The sequence below is a fragment of the Fusarium verticillioides genome, chromosome 4 (assembly GCF_000149555.1).
Source record: "Fusarium verticillioides 7600 chromosome 4, whole genome shotgun sequence".
Taxonomy (NCBI): domain Eukaryota; kingdom Fungi; phylum Ascomycota; class Sordariomycetes; order Hypocreales; family Nectriaceae; genus Fusarium; species Fusarium verticillioides.
The window spans coordinates 91,074-111,475 of record NC_031678.1 but is presented as its reverse complement, the minus strand read 5'-3'; the positions used below and the strand labels follow the sequence as shown (position 1 = coordinate 111,475).

General features: G+C 49.1%; 10 protein-coding genes across 10 annotated transcripts; 4 read left to right on the top strand and 6 right to left on the bottom strand.

Annotated features, from left to right (window-relative positions):
- Nucleotides 1-330: 330 nt before the first annotated feature.
- On the top strand, nucleotides 331-2,714 carry FVEG_15452 (hypothetical protein; the record flags this gene model as incomplete). The annotated part of the gene is made up of 7 exons (XM_018904579.1): nucleotides 331-420; nucleotides 471-483; nucleotides 534-959; nucleotides 1,009-1,511; nucleotides 1,563-1,820; nucleotides 1,871-2,586; nucleotides 2,660-2,714. 7 exons carry the CDS (start codon nucleotides 331-333, stop codon nucleotides 2,712-2,714), a joined length of 2,061 nt encoding a protein of 686 aa, XP_018748766.1.
- A 109-nt stretch (nucleotides 2,715-2,823) lies between these two features.
- Nucleotides 2,824-4,584, bottom strand: FVEG_04340 (hypothetical protein; the record flags this gene model as incomplete). The annotated part of the gene is made up of 6 exons (XM_018892135.1): nucleotides 2,824-3,021; nucleotides 3,077-3,211; nucleotides 3,256-3,876; nucleotides 3,928-4,191; nucleotides 4,243-4,334; nucleotides 4,383-4,584. 6 exons carry the CDS (start codon nucleotides 4,582-4,584, stop codon nucleotides 2,824-2,826), a joined length of 1,512 nt encoding a protein of 503 aa, XP_018748765.1.
- A 716-nt stretch (nucleotides 4,585-5,300) lies between these two features.
- Nucleotides 5,301-6,170, bottom strand: FVEG_04339 (hypothetical protein; the record flags this gene model as incomplete). Its single annotated transcript, XM_018892134.1, has 3 exons — nucleotides 5,301-5,933; nucleotides 5,987-6,054; nucleotides 6,107-6,170. 3 exons carry the CDS (start codon nucleotides 6,168-6,170, stop codon nucleotides 5,301-5,303), a joined length of 765 nt encoding a protein of 254 aa, XP_018748764.1.
- Nucleotides 6,171-6,674: 504 nt separating this feature from the next.
- On the top strand, nucleotides 6,675-8,307 carry FVEG_04338 (hypothetical protein; the record flags this gene model as incomplete). Its single annotated transcript, XM_018892133.1, has 2 exons — nucleotides 6,675-6,851; nucleotides 6,910-8,307. 2 exons carry the CDS (start codon nucleotides 6,675-6,677, stop codon nucleotides 8,305-8,307), a joined length of 1,575 nt encoding a protein of 524 aa, XP_018748763.1.
- Nucleotides 8,308-8,438: 131 nt separating this feature from the next.
- FVEG_04337 (hypothetical protein) lies at nucleotides 8,439-9,628 on the bottom strand (the record flags this gene model as incomplete). Its single annotated transcript, XM_018892132.1, has 3 exons — nucleotides 8,439-8,798; nucleotides 8,850-9,071; nucleotides 9,131-9,628. 3 exons carry the CDS (start codon nucleotides 9,626-9,628, stop codon nucleotides 8,547-8,549), a joined length of 972 nt encoding a protein of 323 aa, XP_018748762.1. The 3' UTR covers nucleotides 8,439-8,546.
- Nucleotides 9,629-10,861: 1,233 nt separating this feature from the next.
- Nucleotides 10,862-13,647, top strand: FVEG_04336 (hypothetical protein; the record flags this gene model as incomplete). The annotated part of the gene is made up of 7 exons (XM_018892131.1): nucleotides 10,862-10,982; nucleotides 11,036-11,182; nucleotides 11,244-11,273; nucleotides 11,402-11,659; nucleotides 11,733-12,057; nucleotides 12,123-13,249; nucleotides 13,304-13,647. 7 exons carry the CDS (start codon nucleotides 10,862-10,864, stop codon nucleotides 13,528-13,530), a joined length of 2,235 nt encoding a protein of 744 aa, XP_018748761.1. The 3' UTR covers nucleotides 13,531-13,647.
- FVEG_04335 (hypothetical protein) lies at nucleotides 13,639-14,501 on the bottom strand (the record flags this gene model as incomplete). The annotated part of the gene is made up of 4 exons (XM_018892130.1): nucleotides 13,639-14,011; nucleotides 14,073-14,161; nucleotides 14,207-14,321; nucleotides 14,380-14,501. The coding sequence occupies 4 exons, from the start codon at nucleotides 14,499-14,501 to the stop codon at nucleotides 13,639-13,641; spliced, it is 699 nt and encodes a 232-aa protein (XP_018748760.1).
- Nucleotides 14,502-15,104: 603 nt separating this feature from the next.
- On the bottom strand, nucleotides 15,105-15,437 carry FVEG_15451 (hypothetical protein; the record flags this gene model as incomplete). The annotated part of the gene is made up of 2 exons (XM_018904578.1): nucleotides 15,105-15,232; nucleotides 15,305-15,437. 2 exons carry the CDS (start codon nucleotides 15,435-15,437, stop codon nucleotides 15,105-15,107), a joined length of 261 nt encoding a protein of 86 aa, XP_018748759.1.
- A 538-nt stretch (nucleotides 15,438-15,975) lies between these two features.
- On the bottom strand, nucleotides 15,976-17,693 carry FVEG_04334 (hypothetical protein). Its single transcript, XM_018892129.1, has 3 exons — nucleotides 17,327-17,693; nucleotides 16,663-17,264; nucleotides 15,976-16,611 (listed from the first exon to the last, which is right to left on the bottom strand). The coding sequence occupies exons 1-3, from the start codon at nucleotides 17,613-17,615 to the stop codon at nucleotides 16,021-16,023; spliced, it is 1,482 nt and encodes a 493-aa protein (XP_018748758.1). The 5' UTR covers nucleotides 17,616-17,693; the 3' UTR covers nucleotides 15,976-16,020.
- A 604-nt stretch (nucleotides 17,694-18,297) lies between these two features.
- On the top strand, nucleotides 18,298-20,315 carry FVEG_04333 (hypothetical protein; the record flags this gene model as incomplete). The annotated part of the gene is made up of 3 exons (XM_018892128.1): nucleotides 18,298-18,821; nucleotides 18,878-19,131; nucleotides 19,194-20,315. The coding sequence occupies 3 exons, from the start codon at nucleotides 18,298-18,300 to the stop codon at nucleotides 20,174-20,176; spliced, it is 1,761 nt and encodes a 586-aa protein (XP_018748757.1). The 3' UTR covers nucleotides 20,177-20,315.
- Nucleotides 20,316-20,402: the final 87 nt, after the last annotated feature.

The window sequence follows — 20,402 nt, the reverse complement described above, 5'->3', positions numbered from 1 at the left end:
TTATGCCGAGCTCCAGCTGCCCCGCGTTTTTGACCATTCCCAAAACGATAAGCTGTTTTGCTTGGGGCGCTGTTAGCCAAAATGAAGGAAATCTGGTAAGACAAACCCAGGTGCGGGGAAGCCCTGGTCGGTTGATAAGGGGCTCAGTTAAGCCTAACCGATTAGCCAATGCACGTTGCAGTTCAGTTCATCACCCCCGCAAACTCGTGGCGATCAGGAGTCTGGGGTAGTGGGGAGCCCGGCGAACCTGTCTCCCAAGTCGCAACTGTTCTCGACAGCATCTACCTCTGCTCGCTGTCCTGTAGCTAGGCTACGATACCGTAAGACACTATGTCGACGCGAAGCTCGAAAGTCACAAAGAAATCGAGGCTGAGTCGGACAGCGATCAGCTGCGACCGTTGCAAGTCGAGGAAGACAAAGGTGAGGCTTGCGACCCAGTCATACTCAGGCATTTACTAAGCAATCTGCAGTGCAACAAACCTGGTACGTGGGTTTCAAAGTGAAAAGCGCGAGGATACTGACATCGAGTCAAGATGCCGATGGCCCGTGTGATTACTGCCGCAGCATCGATGAGGTCTGCTCAGTGGACATGGAGAAACGGCGGCAAAAGCCCTTCTACTTCGTCTCCGAAGAAGAATATCGTCTCTTGCGCGAGCTTTGTAGTAGATGCTTCCCAGACGAAGAGTTGACGATACCGAATCTACGCCGATTAATCGACGACAACCAAAAATCGGTGACCAAGACACAGACTAACATCGCAACGCCGACAATGTCATTGATTGAAGTATCGGCAGATGCACCCCTCATAGACTGTGGAGATGAGCCAATCGATCGAGGACAGGTCTTGTTGGATGCTGTAGATGAGACTCAAGTCGAGGAAGAGGAGATATTATTGCCAGAGATTGTCAATCTACACCAAGACCTGGGTTGTCTTCTAGCCGACACTCATGGGGAGTATCGTAAGCTCCCTCGCCACACATGACCAATAGCCGTCTCTAACATGTGCAGGGTATATGGGAGCAGAGTCAGGCGTCAGCTTCAACAGCGCCGTGAGGTCATGGATGTTGAGAATGGGTGCAGGGACGAGAAGCAAAGAGAAGGACAAGGATAAGATACCTGGAATGCTCAAAGTCAGTCCGCCATCAGTAAAGTCTCCTTTGACGGATGTGGCATCGTCGCCTGGGAATCCATGCCAGTTTCCGTCGCAGGATCTGCTGTCGGCTTGTGCAGCTCGCTTCTTTGAACAAGTGCACTGCTTGTACTGGATATACTCTGCCGAATCATTCTACACCCGACTCGAGACGACATATTCTGGGGATGCTGGACAGCTCACTGCTTCGTGGCTTTGTTCACTTCATGGAATAGTAGCGTTATGCGCCTCGTGTGAGCCTTCGCCTAATGGTTTAGTCAACGGACAGAGAGCCCACGACTCACTGGAAATGGCCAAGTCTCTGGTGACCAGAGTTTGCGATGAAGCAGACCTTGACAGTGTCAGAGCATTGATAGTCTTGGTAAGTATGCTGGTTGCCCTTATAGAATATGTGCTGATAATAGTTCTGCAGTCTCTGGCATTCCAGTCCAATGGCTTCACAAACTCTGCATATCTTTACATCGGCCTCGCAGTTCGCATCGCCTTCTCTCTTGGCCTCCATCTCGACAAGTACTCCACAAAGAGCGGCGTTGTAAGTCAAGCGCATGCCAGACGTCTTTGGTGGACCTTGTATCTCGTTGATCAAGACCTCTCTCTCGCTTTGGGAAAACCAAGCATGAATAGTCCGCCTAATGAGGCTTCTTGGAAACCGCCATTACCTTCAGAATTCGTACGTGATCAGTTTGAACGAGCTTCTAGGGTCTTTCTAACACGTGTCAGGTTGTCAGTCCAGGCTCACACACGCCGAACGGATATCTCGAGCAGTGTATACGTCTCGCTCAGATAACACAGAGTATACGGCAGAACCTCTATGATGGACCTGTTCATGGTGGACAAAGGCTATCGAGGTCTCACTTCAACGATTCTATTAGTGCACTACAGGACTGGCTAGATCACGTACCGCCACATCTTCAGCTCTCACCCTCAGTATCATTGTCCTACAGACGGTCTATATCTCTTCTTCATCTTCGCTACTGGAGCACCATGATGCTCGTCACCAAGCCCTTTCTCTTATGCAATTTGTTACAAGGTATCGATCATGTTGAGGCTGTCAAACAACCGATATTCGCTACACTGGCCAAAACCTGTGTCTCTGCCGCAGAGTCATCATATGAGATTCTAGAAAGCATGGTTCTCCATAAAGTGGCTTCTAGTCTGGTCATGGCCGATTACTTGTTCGCCTTGCAAGCACTTCAAGTCATTGTTGCTGCGTGCGGACTGTATCACATGGACGGACACCAAGCTCGGGCAAAGCAGTGTCTGCGAATCCTCCTGGCTATCAGTGTATCTGGCTACCCAAAGCATCTCATTCCGGAGACACTATTCCAGCTACAGCAGTGTGGACTTGCTGAAGGTGTTGAAGAAACATCAAATATCGCATTACAACCATCCGAACCTCTAGGATATCCCCAGATGGTGACTGAGCCTCCGCAACGGTACGTAGTAGCTATAAAACTTCTATCTGGCTTTACTAATGGGCGCACAGGATTTCCCTCGATCAAAGTACAGATCAGTTGGCGATGACGTGGTTGAACGAGCTCGACATGGCAGATATCGTGATTGACAATGGATTTCTGGATAATCTGATGGACATCTCTTCGATCTTCCCTTTTGGGTCATCATGACGATAATCACGCTTGGCGTACTGTCTTCCAAGAATAATTATTGTACTATCACTGCCTATCTCTGCTGTGGACCTTGCAATAAAACTCCCTAATCTTGACAAACCAAACATTCTCCGTCTCGTACTCGGGCTCTCCAGTCTCTGTGTCTGGGGCAAAGTCAAAATGTCGAACTATTTGCGGAACAGCTTTGGACAGCTCCATCAGGCTGATGTTCTTGCCCAAACATGTACGAGATCCCTGCCCGAACTGTTGGAGTGATATTAGGATATGTCACTGTAGGATGGCGTTGATTGTTACTCACTGTCATGAAGTACAATTCGCGCTCTTTGACCAGCTCAGGGTAATCGAGCCACCTTTCGGGTCGGAATAGGTGGGCATCATGGCCAAACACCTTTGTGTTGGCATGGGCTACCCAAGCATTGATGCCAACGACAGTCTATCAGAGTCAGGTCACATCACAAGAAATGACGAATTACGTACCCCTGGAGGAAAGTATTGTCCTGCCAAAGTTGCACCATCTGGCGGAACAACTCGGCCGAGGCTGAGTCCAGTGGCAGGATGAATTCGTAGGCCTTCTTTGATCACCGCTTGCAGATAGGGCAGCTTATTGGCTTCAGCGAATGTGATTGGGTCAGATATAATACCTCGACTCTCGCGGTCCTGAATCTCGGCTCGGAGCTGCTGAAGAACCCTCGGATACTTGATCAAGTTGAAGATGATTGAAGTCAAGCTGATTGATGTGGTGTCAGACCCAGCGCCAATATTCATGTTGCACACAGAACTGATGTCAGCATCGGTGATCTTGCCCGGATCTTGGGATTGGAGACGAAGGAACTTGGTGACAAAGTCCTCTGCTGCATTACCATCGGCTTCTTCATCTGTCTTGACCTTCTCGCGCTTTTCTTCGAGTTGTGCGTTGGCAAACTTTCCAACATGACTCAGACCAGATACAGTCTTTGAACGCATCTGTCTGCGGAAGAGAGTCTTGTGCCACTCTGGGAACATCCCGACATTGGCGCAGTAAACCAGGTACTGGCTCAACGACGACATGATCCCTTGTATATCCTCGCCGGAGTCTAAGAAGCCGAATCGTTTGCCGAGCTACCATACTTAGCCGACTGTATCTTGGCTATCAACTGCTTTGCATCTCACCGTCATCATGCCTATAACATCAAAGGCATAGCACTGCATCCAGTGTGATATCTCCACGGAGACACCAGACCGAGAAAACTCTTCCAATCGTTCCCGAAGAACAGCGGAGCATCTATCGATGAAGGGCTCAAGTTGTACCAAGTTAGTCATCGAGTAAGCTGCCGCGACCTTGCGTCTGGCTTGGGCATGGATATGTGGATTCGGTTCGACGAAGATGTTGGGGAGTGGACTGATGGGATTGCCGCTGGCATAATACCAGGGAGACTACTCAAGGCTGTCAGCTGCTTCTATAGTACCTGTTCATTTGGCACAAACCTTTGTGAAGCCTCGGCCACTGCCATAGATGATCTTGGCCGCCGCAGGATCGTCGATGCTGTACTCGTTGGGTGCTATGCGGACAACGGGCCCTGATCTAGCTGTCAGATCGAGTAGACATATGTAAGGGACTTAATAACCGTATTTCCTATGGAGCTTGATACTGGTCTTAGGGTATGTCCCAAAGTAAGCTTGTTTGAGTAGCCATAGTCTCGTGAATCGTGCAAGAAACGGCCCAGGAACTCGTCTCAAGGGGGAACGAACGAACTTGACAAGGGTCACAATGAACCAGCCCAGAGTCAAACAAAAGGCTAGCAATGCGTAAAGCGACATTGACTTCATGGTTGAGAGCATCAAAATGATGGCTATGGTTAATTGTATCAAGTTATTTTTCATTCAAGAACAAGATGATATGACTATCGGCATTCCTCACTCTCATGTTCCCCACCATATTCCATCTCAGCGGCAATGGGACGTACCACGAATGGTCGGCAGGTCAGCGTAACATTAGCCGATCGCTTTCTACCATCCGGGGGTCTCAAGAGATCAGTACCGGATCAGATTCCTGGCGGTAGTCACACGTCTATTCCCCGCATTATCTACCCATGTCTAGCGAGATGATGTGGCTGGCTGTTGAAGTTCGGAGCCATACCTCCGACGACCAAGAAATCGAGATCACGAGCCTCAGCCCCCGTTTCGTTTTCGGAGTGTACATGCCCGGACATCACTTTGCTTATCGCTATTCAAGCCACCGAATACTCGTTTTGGTAGCGAATGCAACTAAGTCTTTGGCAATAACGTTCTCCAAGACGATAAGCGTGTGATCTCCTCTAGATCCGATGGGGTAGACAATGACCATCACATGTGAAGAAAGTCAAACAGCTGTATGCCCTTTTGCTCATCGACCTGGTGATTTGTAACTCGCTCTCTGTAAATATTACTGTTACTGAATTGGTTATCAATCGATCACTCATGCATCAGACATGTGACTGCACAAACATTTCAATAATATGTAATACTGTCTGCTACTATAGCCACATGCAGACAGCGCATGCCTATCATGCAGTCCAGTCATCAATGACCCTGGCAGGCGGAGCACTACTCGCTGGCTCCCTCCACTTAGGCGCCTGCAAATCCTCATCCGCCACCTGCCTCCCTGTAACAGGATGCACATAATGAAACGGCACAACCCTAGTATCAGGCCACAAATCCCCCCCATCCCAAAGCTCATCCGGCCCCTGTGGATTCGCCGGATACGTCTCCTTAAACAAGGGCACAAACTTATCAGCATCCTGCCAGCCCTTCTCAACACTCCCGTGCCAAAAAGGGTGGTACCGCAGACGGAAGATCTTCCACACACCGTCCTCTTTGATGTACTCGTTCTCGTAGACGCCGCCCTCCCACCATTGCCGCTGGCCGCCCGGGTACTCGGGGTTGAGGGTCTTGTGGGTGCCGGCGCTCATGAGGGTTCTGCCGCGGTATTTGGCGGTGTTTGTGCCTGGTTGGAAGTCGACTACGTCTTGGCCGATGAAGTGGTCTAGAAGCCAGCCGTGGATGGGGCCGTTGCGACCGCCAACGAAGTAGTTGGACCAGCGGTCGATGAAGAGGCGACGGATTGAGTCTTTGCCTCTGAAGCGGCCATTTAGGAACTGCACGTATGCATCTGGTGAGTCTGAGAACAGATCCACCACCTTATCGTGTTAGTAATATTACGGGGATCAAATTGATTGGAAGTGGTGCGTACCTCCTTGTAAAGACATTTGTCTAGGTAATATCCGTAGATATGCTGCAGTTTTCGTACATCTGCCTCAGCTGCGACACGTAAGGTTAGTCATAGCAATTGGCTTAAAAGAGTAGTGACTACCTGTGAGCTTTTCGATCTTGGCTTCCATAGCCTGAAGCTGTTTCATGACACTTTCGGTATCCATGCTGCCAGCGATTCCGCTACTCTAGCGACGTGTCAAGTTGGTATGCTGAAGATCAGGGAACTGAATGTACAGTAAACAATAGCACTCTACTGAGAGGTACCCTGTAAAGCCCATTGGATCTCCAGGAGGTCTTATACTTGTAGACTAGCTACATCGGGAGTGGCTGCCAGCCTCTACTGAGGGGGGCCTCGACGCTTCGGCTCTTCAGTTCTGTCGGATCCATACCACCGATGGCATCAAATTCACCGCTAACCCTTGTGAAACTGGGAAATGCACCTCTAAAGTTAAGCCAAGCTGCTATCGCGCCGAGTGCTAGATCGCGGGGTAAAGATCTGGGGAAGCGAAGCGACGCGTCTAATAGGGCCTAGAACGTGCAGCGTTGGTGATAAAAGGATATATCGCTGATCTTTCCTCTCCACTTCTGATGCAAGGACAAGCTCGCAGATGTAAAGTCCTCTCTTTGATTGCACATCTTCATCTGTTCTCTAAGAAATCAACATCGACATGGAGGCACAACAGGTCTCTACAAGAGGTCAGCTAAATTCGCTATGGAGCGAGAAGCGCCTGATTGCCATTTGTTTCTTTATTGCTTTAGCTCAGTTCCAGTATGGATTTGATTCCGCTGCCGTTTCTGGCTTCCAGTCCATGCCGGGTTTTCTCATTGTCTTTGGTTATGCTGATGTGAGTATTCTCCCGCCAATCCATCTACATGGACTTCTCTGACCGTTTCTCTGAACAGCCCACGAACCCAATCGGCTACAACATCACCACCAAAGTCCAGACCCTCCTCCAGAGTCTCATAAGTCTCGGCGCCCTCGCTGCATGCATCCTCATCTTCAATTTCGGCCGGTTCATCAGCCCTCGAGTCGGCCTCTGGATTGCATCGCTCTTCGGCGTTGTCTCAATCGCTGCACAAATGGGAAGCACGCATCTTGCTGCGTTGTACTTCGGCCGTGTCATGCTTGGGTTCTCCAACGGCTTCTACAGTACATTTTCGGCTGTCTATATCGGAGAGTCAACACCAGCATATCTTCGAGGTGCGGCTATTGGCTTGGTGGTCATGCAGATTAATATCGGTGCTCTTGTCGGTATTGCTGTCGACAACGGAACTCAGACCATGCTCAGTCGTCTGTCATACCAGATCCCTCTTGCGGTCATGTTTGTCGTTCCAGTCATGATGTCTGTAGGCCTTATCTTCTTACCAGAGACTCCTCGATATTACATCTCCAAGGGTCAGGACGATAAGGCTGAGGCTGCGATTCGAAAGCTAAGGGGTATAACCGATGATGAGAGAATTCGTGAGGACATTATGATTATGAGGAATGCGTGGTTGGAGGAGACTGAGATGCGTTCCACTACTCGGCTGCTCGACGCTTTCCGTGGCACCGACTTGCGACGCACTCTCCTTAGCATTGCGACAGCTGTTGGCCAGGCTAGCACTGGCATCTACTTCATCTCAGCCTTCTCGGTCTACTTCTTTGTTCAAGCTCGAATTGGTTCGCCTTTCAAGTGGGTCATGGTGTCTCTCGCCATCGCTCTCACGGGAAATATGCTCTCTTTCCCCGCCATTCGCTTCTTCAACCGTCGGCATCTTCTCCTTGGCACATCTCTCCTCAACGGAGGCTTGATGTTGGGTATGGCGGTTGCATACACTGTTTCTCCCGTGGGCTCTCCAACTGTTGGAAAGGTTCTTGTCGGGTTGAGCATTGTCTTTACCTGGGTATATGGTATTGGCCAAGGTCCTGTACTATGGGCCCTGCAGACTGAGATACCCTCCCAGCGACTGCGAGCACAAACTGTTGGTTTCTCACAAGGCACAAGCTTCTTGGCTTCATGGCTATGCTCGTATTGTACGCCATACTTCATCAACCCACAGTCACTCAACTGGGGACCAAAGTATTGTTACATCTGGGCAGGCAGCAATTTTATCCTGGCTGTGTTTACATATTTCTTCATTCCGGAAACTAAGGGCCGGAGCTTGGAGCAACTGGATGAGCTGTTTGAGAAGAGGATCTCTGCCTGGAAGTTCAAGCGTTATGTCACCGATCTGCAGCAGGCTGATACAGATAATTACGTTGGTCGAATGGGCGCAAACGAGAAGGCGGGTATGGTTCAGGTGGAACATAAGGAGAACTAGTGGACGGGTAATTCTGGACAAGTTAAAGTAGCTCTCTTAATGTCTCTTAGTAATGTCATTTACTTTGCAAAGTTTGAAGCCAGCTTGCACTATCTTTTACAGCCATACTGAGTTCTCAACATTAACCTGACCTAGGCATTTAAACTTCAAGACTGCCACTAGCAATTATTCTTATGCTGATTTCCGTCTTATCTTGGTGTTATTCCCTCGAGATCTAGCAAAACAACACTAATACAGTCTTAAATGTTTTGTGTAATTCCAGGTTGGATGCTCTCCAGTATAGCCATGAGTTCCTTATGCACACGTGCCTGTGTCTCTGCACCCGTCTTACTTCTAACAAAGGTGCTCGGTTCTCTGACCCTGCATTCACTCATATACTTTCCGTGGCTTTCATCTCCAGCAGCAGCACTATGTACAAGCGTTCGCGACCCTTCTTCCGTCTTGCGTGCAACGAGTGTTTTGGCGATGGAAAGAAGATAGCGTGGGAGTCCCTGATGTCGAGTTAGCGTCTATTGATTCCAGAAGGCAGCTTTCAATCATGCCTTTACATCCTTGTCCAGCTCTGACTCGCACAACCCGGGGTGCACGTTATTCAAGATAATTGGCTGCGCGCTATGGGGACCGTCCTTCATTGCTGCAGCGATTGAACGGACAAGCATCACCACGAGTAACTTCGATACATTGTATCGATCATTGAGCCATTCTGGTCTGTTCTCGTTCAAAGCATCAAAGATTGAAGGCTCAAATCTTTCTCGAAATTTCGCCTATGCATTGTCAGAAGTGCCTCCTTGAAGCAGGCGGTCGAGCGAAAAGGAGAACCCACGTTGTAATGAACTGCAGAGCTAGTAATGACAAGCCTTGGTACTCGCCTGGTCTTTTCGTATGACCTTCGAAGGATTGGAAACAGATTCAATGCCAGGAGAAATGTTCCGATGACATTGACTTTAATGGTAATCTCAGTCCCCTCACTCTCTTCATAGGTATTCCTCAAAATGCCGGCGTTTTCCACCACGACATCGAGCCTTTCGAGTGTATTGCATCTTGAAGCAAAGGACTTGATTGAGTCATACTTATCCATTTCCAGTTGCCATACCTGCACAACGTTCTTTCGCTTCGTGGAAGCCTCAATCGAGGCTTTAGCTGCTTCGCCTCTTTCTAACGACCTGACCGCGAGAATGACAATGTCTGCATCAAGTCGCACAAAATGCCTGGCGGCTTCCAGGCCCAAACCAGTGTTTGACCCTGTAACGATAATGGTCTGGCCTTGGAATGACGTGGTTGGGATAGGAATGTGTTCTAGCTGTCCGCGGAAGGCATCCATGACTGATGTAACAGCGATTGTTAATAGGAACGAATAGAGGGGGAAAATGTTTAAAGGGCTTTGTTTACCGCTCTCCTATGTTTAGCGGTATAATCTCAAGCAATGAATTACTCGTCTTTATATATTTAAAGAATTGTAACCGGAATGCTAAGTAACCCGAACCACCGAATTAACATCCTATGGGGCTCGGGGACGAGCTTAGACAGCGATGGTCGCTGCAGCTCGTTTCAATTTCTGATCACTAATACTGTCAAAAGAACGGGCTCAACACATAAGGAGTCCAGACTTCAGCCTTGCGAATGGAGTAACATTGACAATACGTTCGCGACGAGAGAGGAGACGGAGTTTGCATGCGTGTTATTATGCAATTATACTCTGTAGTTAGTCCTAGAACAGAGTTTCAATGCTAGCTCTTTGTGGTAAGTTCTTAAGTTTTTATCTCCCGACACGGCATGATATTTGGCCCGTCGGCAGAATTCATGCATTCTCCCGTCGTGACAGTTTTGTATCAATGGACGAGGTCATCGGTATTGAAGGGAATATGGGCCCGGAGATGGGCAATATATTTAGCTGACAACTGTAGCAATCTGTTAGGCTTTCACACGTCCCTCATCTTCTTTTTATTGCCCTTGTTTGGCCAATCGAGGCGTGAAAAGGTACGCATTGCAGTCGATGAGCAAGCTCGCTTCAAGTGTCCCAGATCAGCGTTCCGACGGATGCCAGATGAACATCCACCGGATCATATAAAAAATGATTTTTGAGCCTAGGCTGTAAACAGTATAGAGTGGAGTGGGGCATACAAGGAGTTTGGTGGTTGGGGTCTCGGCTCTTTGGCTTCGTTTGTAGGCTGATTGATCTGTGACCGCTAAATCGTAACGGTATAGCAGCTGGAAGCAGCCTCTTTTGACCTTGATTTTCAGTGGCTTGTGCGGGGTAGACTCATTAAACCCGATTTTACGTACATGTCGCCGCCTCTTTGGCATTTCTAGTCATTTATCCGTAACAATTGCCGACCCAACATATCAATCATTCCCAAGACTTATGACCATGCAAGACAACAACAGCCCAACTCCAAACATCTCAGCGGTCAGAACCCAGCAGCGGAAAACGAGACCGCGAGTCAAGAGTGCTTGTGAGAGATGCCGCCGTCAAAAACTCGGGGTAAACACTTCGGATCCATCTGAACTGCCTATGCTGATGATACGATCATGTGTAGTGTGACAGGGCTCGCCCATGCGCTATGTGCATCCGGTCCGGATCCGAGTGCGTATCGCAGTCACTCCCGGCGAGGCTGAGGTCAGTACGCGGTCTTCTCTCCTCCCTCTACCCTACCAAGCATATGCTGCACACCTTCGTTTACTGCTGTAATTCCGGCTTTGGCTCTGACTGACTAAACTATCATTGAAGGAACAGAAACGCAAGGCGCTCCCAACGAGATGGGTCCTCAGAGTCATCAAGCCAGTTCTCGCATGGACAAGCTAGGGTTGCTCCTGAAGATCCTTCGGAATCGAGACACTCCTCGCCTGAAGCCCAAAGCTCAGCAACAAGGGACGGGTCCGTAACTGCAGGAGAGCAACTGGGGGATGCCAAAAATGGATATTCACCTTATACCCAGGGCTCCTCAATAGTGGATCTCACACTCAAGGTAAGCAGTTGTTTATGCCCTTGTTGTAGAGAGACACACACTGACACAGCATGTGTGCTCCTCGCTACAGATATTCAATCAGCATCAGCCCGGCCTCAGTTGGGACAATGACACATTTGCTCTACCAGGTGGCTCTGGATCAGCAGCAAGTAGTCCTTACCAGGCTCGAGCAGCACCTCTGCGTGATCTCGTAGGGCTGGAGCTGCCCCCAAGACACGTCACTGATTTCTTAATCAATACCTATTTCAAGTCAGTCCATTGGTTCATGATGGTATTAGAAGAGCCTTCATTTCGCCAAAACTATGAACGCATCATTTCCTCTGGGGTTGCGTGTCAGTCTGAGCTTCCGTTTGTCACGCTGCTGATGATGGTGCTGGCAATTGCATGTAAGGATTGAGCTGGCTTCTAGCCTGTAGTTCCATAAGCCGCGACACGAAGAGTACTGACGATGACTTGAAGCACGCTATGCGAGAATGAAAGATATTCGAGATTGTTGTCCTGATTTCGACATGGACTCCCTCCAGACCCTGTTGCTGGGCAAAGTGAAGCAGCACATATACGATCTCTTCGACGATGCGTGTCTCGAGGTGGTCCAGGTCACCATCCTTCTGGGATCCTTCTACCTTTACAACGCAAAGCCCAACCTTGCGTTTGCTATACTGGGGGCGGGTATTAAGTGCGCACAGGCAATGGGATTGCACTTGGAATCCTCATGGAAGACCGAATCCGAAAATGTGCGAGAAATGCAGAGACGTACGTGGTGGGAGTTGTTTGTGTTTGACAGGTATCAACCCACATACAGCCCTGTGAGGAGATTCTGACTTGACGCTGCTGACACATGAAACCCAGATTCGCCTCTATTGTTTTTGGAAAGCCTTGTTCGATCAGAGCGTCTGACTGCAAGGTCGAAGTATCTGCGGTGCTAAATTGCTTCTCGCCCCAACATCCCGACTACCAGTCAACCGAGATCACCGAGGAAGGCAAGATGGTCCCCGTGACCCTTTATACCTACCAGCGGCTGAAGTCAAGGCTATATAAAATCATGTCGCCAGTATTGGAGAACATGCACTTCCTTGGCCCTGCCCAAAACAGAGTGCAGCTTAGTGATAACATCAACAAGACTCATCAACAGCTCGTCGAATGGCACGCCTCTCTTCCGGAGGAGCTACTTCTAAGTCGGATATCCAGCAACACCAACATTTCTTCTGGAGCAGTGCAGTCTACTTTCAAGATGCAGGCTCTGGCACTACAACTGGCCTATGATAACATCATGGTTATCCTGCATCGTCCACTTCTCCTATCTGAGCCAGAAGACCCCTCAGTACCGCACGCGGAGAATGGACGTGTCGGAACATCAAGCAGTGAGCCAAGGACTACTCCAGCCCTGCAGAAGGCCAATGCTACAAGTAGAAATCAATGTTGGGAATCAGCTATGCGCACATCGAGCATCATCCAACACCTGGACGTTTTACGGCAAATGAAAGCAACCCATGCCGCTTCATACACTGGGATGCATCTGTTCACAGCTGGTGTGATGCTGAGCGTTGTTGCAATGTCCCAGCCTGTGTCTAGAAAAGCCCAAGAGGCAAAGCGGGCCATCGGTAGCATCATCCGGCTCTTGAAGGCATTTGGACCCCACACGGTGCTCTCAGCCCAGGGCGGTACCATAATGGAGAGGCTGCTATTACTAATAATGACCAAGGAGATGACCGCTCTCATTTCGGACTCACAGCACTCTCAACTGAACGACATGATCCTTGGAAGCCGCCAGCCTTCGCCGTTTCCATATTCCATCAGAGCGCATGTTCAGAGTCCACGCTCAAATAATGAAATTGTTGCTTCGACCCCAAGTAACGAGCCTCAAGGCCTTGAATACTGTCAGCCTGATTCCGGGTCTTTGCTGGTGCCTGACAGCCAAACATCAGATCCGTTTGAGTTCACAGACTTCAACATGGGGATGCTCTCTGTGCAAGAAGGTAAGATATGGTCGTTTTCTTGCTTTGGACAGATATGACTGACACTGAACATAGCTTTTCGTAGTGCTCCTGTCTTTGGTTCCGGTTCAGAAGGTGATGCCACAATTAGAGCCCCTGTTGGTGAAGGTGATCCTGCAACTAGTCTCGAAAGGGACGAACAGTCTATTCAGGTTGCGACGAATGGAGCTGGTGACTTTGTTTCAATGTACGGTAATTCGCTTGGTGGCCTTCATGACAACGGCCAGATGTGGCTATGGGATGTACCCTCAAAGCCGTTCTAGGTATAGCTCAGTTATCTAAGGAGAGGAGTACAGAGTCATGTAATTTATTCTCCTTTTACTTTTATCTGAACTCTCAGGAACCTATCTATCAATTATGTATAGAAACAATTATTGTGCTGTATAACCGCTATCGATAGCGATAAGAGTTCCATGAACGAAATTGCTTCGCCCGCTCAGCAGCCAGACAATAGTCTCGGCAACTTCCTCTGGCTGTCCAAAACGCTTCATCGGGACCCAGTTGGCGACCTTCTCACGGGCGTTTCTGCTCATCTCCCCCGGCGCGGAGGTTATGGGAGTGGCGATGTAGCCTGGCGCAACGGCATTGACCTTGATTTCAGGATAGTCGAGGGCGAAGTTCTTGGTAATACCGCTCACGCCATGCTTGAAGGCAACATAAGCACTGGAGTATCTTATACCGATAAGACCTGCAATTGAAGAGATGTTGACAATGGCTCCACGCTGCGACTGTGCGGGGGCGCTACTATCACAGAGGCCAGCAGTCACTGGTTCACGTGGGCTAGGCAGAGAGAGTTGCAACTTACGTATCAAGTGGCTGTTGACGAAGCATCTGACGAGCCTCTTCCTTCATCGAATCAAAAGTGCCCGTAAGATTGGCGCCGATGACCCTGTCCTAATCTTCCGAATCAGTGGCAACACCGAGGGACTTGAAAGCTACTCCAGCACTGTTAACAGCATAATCAAGACGGCCAAAGACCTCGACAGTAGCCTTGACCATGGTCTTGATGGACAAAGGGTCGCTGATGTCGACGGCGATCGTTATGCAAGAGAATCTGTCATTTGTAGCCGCAGCCTCGACTTCCTCTTGACACTCTGCATATTCCCTTGCACAAGATCCGCCAGGGCAATACCAGCGGCGCCCTCTCTGGCGAGCAAAAGAGCGGTGCAGCGGCCAATGCCGGAGCCACCGCCTGTGATGAGGGCGTAGCCGGGGTGTTAAGGGAGTAGACCATTTTGGGTAGATAAATGCGTTGGAAAAGCTGAAACGGTGATAATGTTATAGGGATATTCTTGGTTTATAAATTCTGGTGAATGTGTACTGACACTGACCTCTGTAAGAGGCAAGATGGATGACGCATTAGGTTCATCTGAGATGTTATTACTCCTTATTATAGATTAAAAATTTATCCAAGTTGATATGACAGGCATGCAATCAGTTGAACCCGTGAAAAAGGTCAATACATGCTGGTTAGCTACTGAGCAAAGCCGTACAACGACCGATCCGAATGAATCTTGATGACTATGAATCAGAGGGTTCAGCCGGTGGAATTGCTGGGAACGAGATTAGCTGGCTCACATCCGGTGGAAACCTTCCTCTAAGGTATCGACTATTAAAGTCTTTCCGATCCGGTCGGAACACACACAGATGCAGGTCCGATCCGCCCCAAATGTCGGCCATAACCGTTATATTGACTTTTCTTGAACCAGACATTTGCTCTTGTCTCCAAAACCAGATCTTGATGGATCTCACAATTGCGCGGCCTTGGCGATCTAGACCTCAGCCACATAAAACCGGTAATCTGCCCGTTTTCACGGACCATTTGCTCCTGGCCAGCCTAAAGCTCTCCTTCGGGGCCAGAAGACTCTTTGTAGGCAAAGAAGAAGACATAGTCAACCTTGGTAATGTTGTTGGCCTGCAAGGTCGCCCTTATATTGTCAGTGCCCGAGAGAAAGCCAAGAGCTACTGATTGAATGTGAGGGGCATTAAAGAGGCCTTGGGGAGGGCGTCTTCAAAGAGCGTAGATCTTGGGCCAACAATCTGGATTCTTGGCTAGCACGCGGAGCATGTGCTGTCCGCTGATACCATTCGTACCGGTAACAAGTGCCGTCAAACCTTTCTGCTCGAAGGAAGGGAGTCCAACATAAGGCCCCTCAGAGTGCAATGCCATCTTGATGAATTGAGATGATGTGATTATCCAAGAGAGGCATTATTACAAATCAACATGAACTAAATCATTTGAAACCGACTGCCACGTTCAATATACATGGGAGCACTGTAAATACCTAGCATGATAACGTTACTGTGTAGGTCCGATTGAGTAATGAGGTACACCAACTCGTGTGTACTGTACCCACTCTAGCCGCCTTTTTCCTTTCTCTATTCCTACTTGAGACAAGGGGCGCTAAGGTTGACGGGGCTGGCTGCACATATTCAACCGTTCCGCCGGATCGGATAAGTATTTGTTAGCAGCAGCAGCGATTTCATCCGATAACGTTATTCCACAAATGTCGACAAGGCTTTAGACTAACAAAATTTTAATCAGCAGAGATCGACTTTATTTTGAAGCTCTATTATAAATTCCATTTGTATACAATTCAGATTTGAAAATCTGGTGGCTTTTAAAGAGGAAAGCAATAGGTTTCTAAAACTGGCACATCTGTTAGCCATAAAATTGCACTCTAATAGATCATAAGGAAACTAAATAATGTATGACAGCGACATTTGATCATCATAGTATTGGTCATGTACTTCTACTTATTAAGATTACCAATTGTTACGGTCTTGATGTTCTGGAACTCGGCCAAACCATACTTGCTGCCCTCTCGACCAACACCGCTTTCCTTGATACCTCCAAAGGGTGACTCGGCTGCACTGATCAAGCCCGTATTAACTCCGATCATGCCACACTCCAGCGCCTGTGCAACACGCATAATCTGCCCAATATCCTTACTAAAGAAATATCCAGCAAGTCCAAACTCAGTATCATTAGCAAGGTCAATGACTTGCTCTTCTGTATCGAAGGGGAAGATAGCAGCCAAGGGGCCAAAGGTCTCATCCCTGGCCACCATCATCTCGTTCGTTGCTCCTACGAGCACTGTAGGCTCATAGAAGAAGCCCTTCGCATCAATGGGGTATTTTCCACCAGTAAGAAGTTTGGCACCTTTTCCAAGGGCATCGTGGACATGCTCATCGACTTTGGAGACTGCTGCAGCATTTACCAACGGTCCCTGAGTAGTCCCCTCAGCGGTGCCCTTGCCTAGCTTCAACTTCTTGACCTTGTCGACGAGTCTCTTGGAAAACTCGTCGACTAAGCCTGACTGAACAAAGATCCGGTTCGCACACTAGATTGGGTTAAAACTGACATGTTGGGTGATCTTTGACAGATTACTTACTACGCATGTCTGTCCTGTGGCTCGGAACTTGGAGATCATGGCACCGTCAACGGCGAGGTCAAGGTCGGCGCTGTCAAACACCACGAGTGGCGCGTTGCCGCCCAACTCCATACTGACCTTCTTCATCGTTCCCGCAGCAAGTTTGGTAAGCATCTTGCCGACATTCGTAGAGCCGGTAAAGCTAAGCTTAGAAACCTTGGGGTTTGTAGCTAGTTCAGTGGCAGCACTGCGGTCCTTTGTTGGTATAACATGGATACACGGGCTTGGGAGCCCTGCGTCCAGAGCTAGCTTTGCTAGGGCAAGTGCAGTGAACGGTGTTTCGCTTGGTGGTTTGATGACAACGGAACAACCGGCAGCAAGCGCAGGAGCGGCTTTGCGGGTAATCATGGCGGCAGGGAAGTTCCATGGCGTAATCAGACTGCAGACACCGACGGGTTCCTTGAAGGTCATAACCACAGAGTTGTGGAAAGATGAAGGAATTGTATCCCCATATGAGCGGGTAGCTTCTTCCGCAAACCATGCAACAAAAGAGGCGGCATAGAGGACCTCTCCTTTGGCTTCGGACAAGATCTTTCCATTCTCCGACGATAGAATGAGGGCCACTTGTGAGTCAGTCGCGTCAGTCGCTGTCTCTGTTCATTTTAGGTGAAGGGGTTGAACGCACGATCATCGACATTGGAAAGAATGAGGTCGTTCCATTTTCGGAGTAGAACGCCCCGCTCCTTTGCCGTGGTAGAGGCAGAGAACTCCTTGTATCCTTTGTGCGCGGCGTCGATAGCCTCGATAAAGTCAGGCAAGCCAAGATCGGCACAGCGGGCCAGCTCTTGGCCTGATGAGGGTTCTGTCACGGAAAATGTCTTGCCCTCAGCTCCTGGGCGCCATTTGCCTGCAACGAGGCCTTCAGTTACGAAGAGCGAGGGGTCATTGAGGTTGAGAGGCGGTGCTGGAGTCATGGTTGTTATGCAGTAGCTTTTGGGTCAACAGGGTCGTACAAGATTTTAGTTGTATGGGAACTTGCTCAATAGATATCTTGTTATATATTGGTTGTACTCAAATGCTACCTTGACCCGTTCCGTGTCTGACACTGGGAAGATGATTATCTTTGTGACTGGCACCCGACAAGATCCGAACCCCTCGAATCTCTCAGGAAAGTTACTGATATGGATGTTGTCTAAGAAAAGACATGGTTACAGTGGTATGGCGAAGACTGGCTGCCTAAGCCGTCCCGAGGACGATCTGACTGCTTCCGACGGATGAGGCCAACTCAACTTCCGGTGGAGCTACAGCACTCGGCGAGCTGTGCGAGCAACTCCAAGCCATCCATCCGGTTGGGGCCGAAATCTTACTCAATTGGGCTTGATCCAGCCTATAGCATTCTACAGGAGTCACATCTCAAGAAAAAAACCAACGGATCACAGGTAAGAATCGTCAATGAAAACGGCGCCAGATGGCGTGAGGGTCGTATGAGGCCCGAATTCGGGTCTTCAAAGATTTGCATCCTCTTGGAGTTTGAATCCATCGTAAGTCCCTAAAAGTACCGGACCAATTCTCAGAATAGCACTGACATCAGTTTTTGTGTGTAGTTTACAGGAGAAGGCTTCATACAACAACGACTGATTAGTATTATCCGCCAACATGGCTCCATCAGCAATCACCCCTGCCAACGGGACCAGTGGCACCAAGGTTGCTCAACGCGCCTATCAGATCAACGAGCAGCCTTTCGGCACCAGAAAGAAGATGCGCGTCATCATAATTGGCGCTGGTGTTTCGGGTCTCAACTTCTTCAAAATGAGCGAGACCAAGCTTTCCAATATTGAGGTCCAATGTTATGAGAAGAACAACGATGTCGGCGGTACCTGGCTAGAGAACCGTTATGCTGGCTGCGCTTGCGATATCCCCAGCGTCAACTACCAGTACTCTTGGAAGCCTACCATATGGTCCAAGTACTACTCTGAGTCCCCCGAGATCTGGCAATATTTGAAGACCATTGAGCAAGAGAACAACTTCATCCAGAAATACGTTAAGCTCATGCACACCGTCATCTCTGCCGAGTGGAAAGATGAGGCGGGCCAGTGGACTATCACTGTCACAAACAATGTCACTGGAGACATCTTTGTTGACCATTGCAACGTCTTTCTGAACGGCGGTGGTGTTCTAAAGTATGTACACCTGCTTTTACTACTCTCGGTAACTTCCCTTGCTAATACGACTGCAGTAACTGGAAATGGCCGACTGTGCCTGGCCTTCATGACTTCGAGGGCAGGTTGATGCACTCCGCCAACTGGGACCAGTCCTACGATTTCACTGGTAAAAGAATTGCTGTCATTGGCGCTGGAAGCAGCGGTGTACAGATCGTTGCATCTTTGTATGACAGGATAGATCATCTCTACACTTGGGTCAGAAGTCCTACGTGGATCACGGCCGGGTTTGCCCAGGACTTTGCTGCCGAAGATGGCCGTAACTTTCTCTGTAAGGCCGGATCCAAATCTACACAGCATACACTGTGCATAGATTACTGACACGTGGCTTAGACAGCGACGAACAAAAGGAATATCTCAGGAACAACCCTGAAGCGTACCTGGCATACCGCAAGATGATCGAGAAGGAACTTAACCAACGTTTCAGCCTCATCATAAAGGGTACGGATGAAGCTGAGAACGCCAGGTCATATTCCGAAGGTGAAATGAAGAGGAGGATGTCAAAGAATCCCGATCTTGCTGACAAAATCATCCCCAAGAACTTTGCTGTCGGGTGTCGTCGCCCAACTCCCGGAAACGGGTACCTCGAAGCTCTTGTCGGGGATAAAACATCTTGCTTCACTGAAACGATCAAGGCTGTTACACCAACAGGCTTCGTTGATCACACTGGTACTGAGCACGCTGTTGACGCCATCATCTGTGCCACTGGCTTCGACACCTCCTGGATTCCTCGCTTCCCTCTTGTAGTCAACGGTTCCGATCTACGCGAGACGTGGACCAAGGAGGGCGTATCGACGTATCTGAGTGTCGCTGTGCCTGGCGTACCCAACTACTTCACCTTCTGCGGACCATACGGTCCCCTCGGCCACGGAAGCTTCTTCCCCATCATCGAGAGGTACACGGACTACATCATCGCCACTATCTCCAAGATGCAGATTGAGGGGATCCAGTCGCTGAGGCCCAAGCGAAAGGTTGCACAGGATTTTCTGAATCATGCGTCCGAGTTTCTTAAGCGAACCGCCTGGACTGATCCATGCTCGAGCTGGTTCAAGAATGGACAGCCCGAGGGTACCCCGACCATTTACCCGGGCAGCCGTGTCTCGTTCCTACGGTTATTGAAAACGCCGAGATACGAGGACTATGACATCGTCTATGACCAAGATAACACTTTTGCGTTCCTTGGAAACGGATTCGCAATTGAGGAGGTTGATGGGAGTGATATGACGTACTACTTGGGCCAGTTGAAGGAAGTTGTTGATTCCTCCGACCTGAAGGCGCGCTTAAGAGGGACTTCAGAGGGTGCTACAATACTTTAGTGGTTCATGCATATTAGAACTCTTACAGTTATTGCCAGGTAAATCTTGGGTGGTAGGCAAATATCATGTTTCTAACATCTATATCATTATTAAGATCAACACCAGATCTCTACCTTCAATATATACTGTCTCTCTTGCAGAACCCTGAGATCTATCCAATAATGTCCTCTGGTATCTGCACCTGTTAGTGTTGACTTGTTGGTCTATTCCTCCTAACAAAGAATCT

Bases quoted from the DNA above. Each gene is read 5' to 3' on its own strand.
- FVEG_04334 (XM_018892129.1), bottom strand. From the start codon at position 17,615: ATGACTCCAGCACCGCCTCTCAACCTCAATGACCCCTCGCTCTTCGTA. The intron at 17,265-17,326 runs GTGCGTTCAACC...CTGACTCACAAG, and splicing joins TCTTTCCAATGTCGATGATC to TGGCCCTCATTCTATCGTCG. The intron at 16,612-16,662 runs GTAAGTAATCTG...AACCCAATCTAG, and splicing joins CCACAGGACAGACATGCGTA to TGTGCGAACCGGATCTTTGT.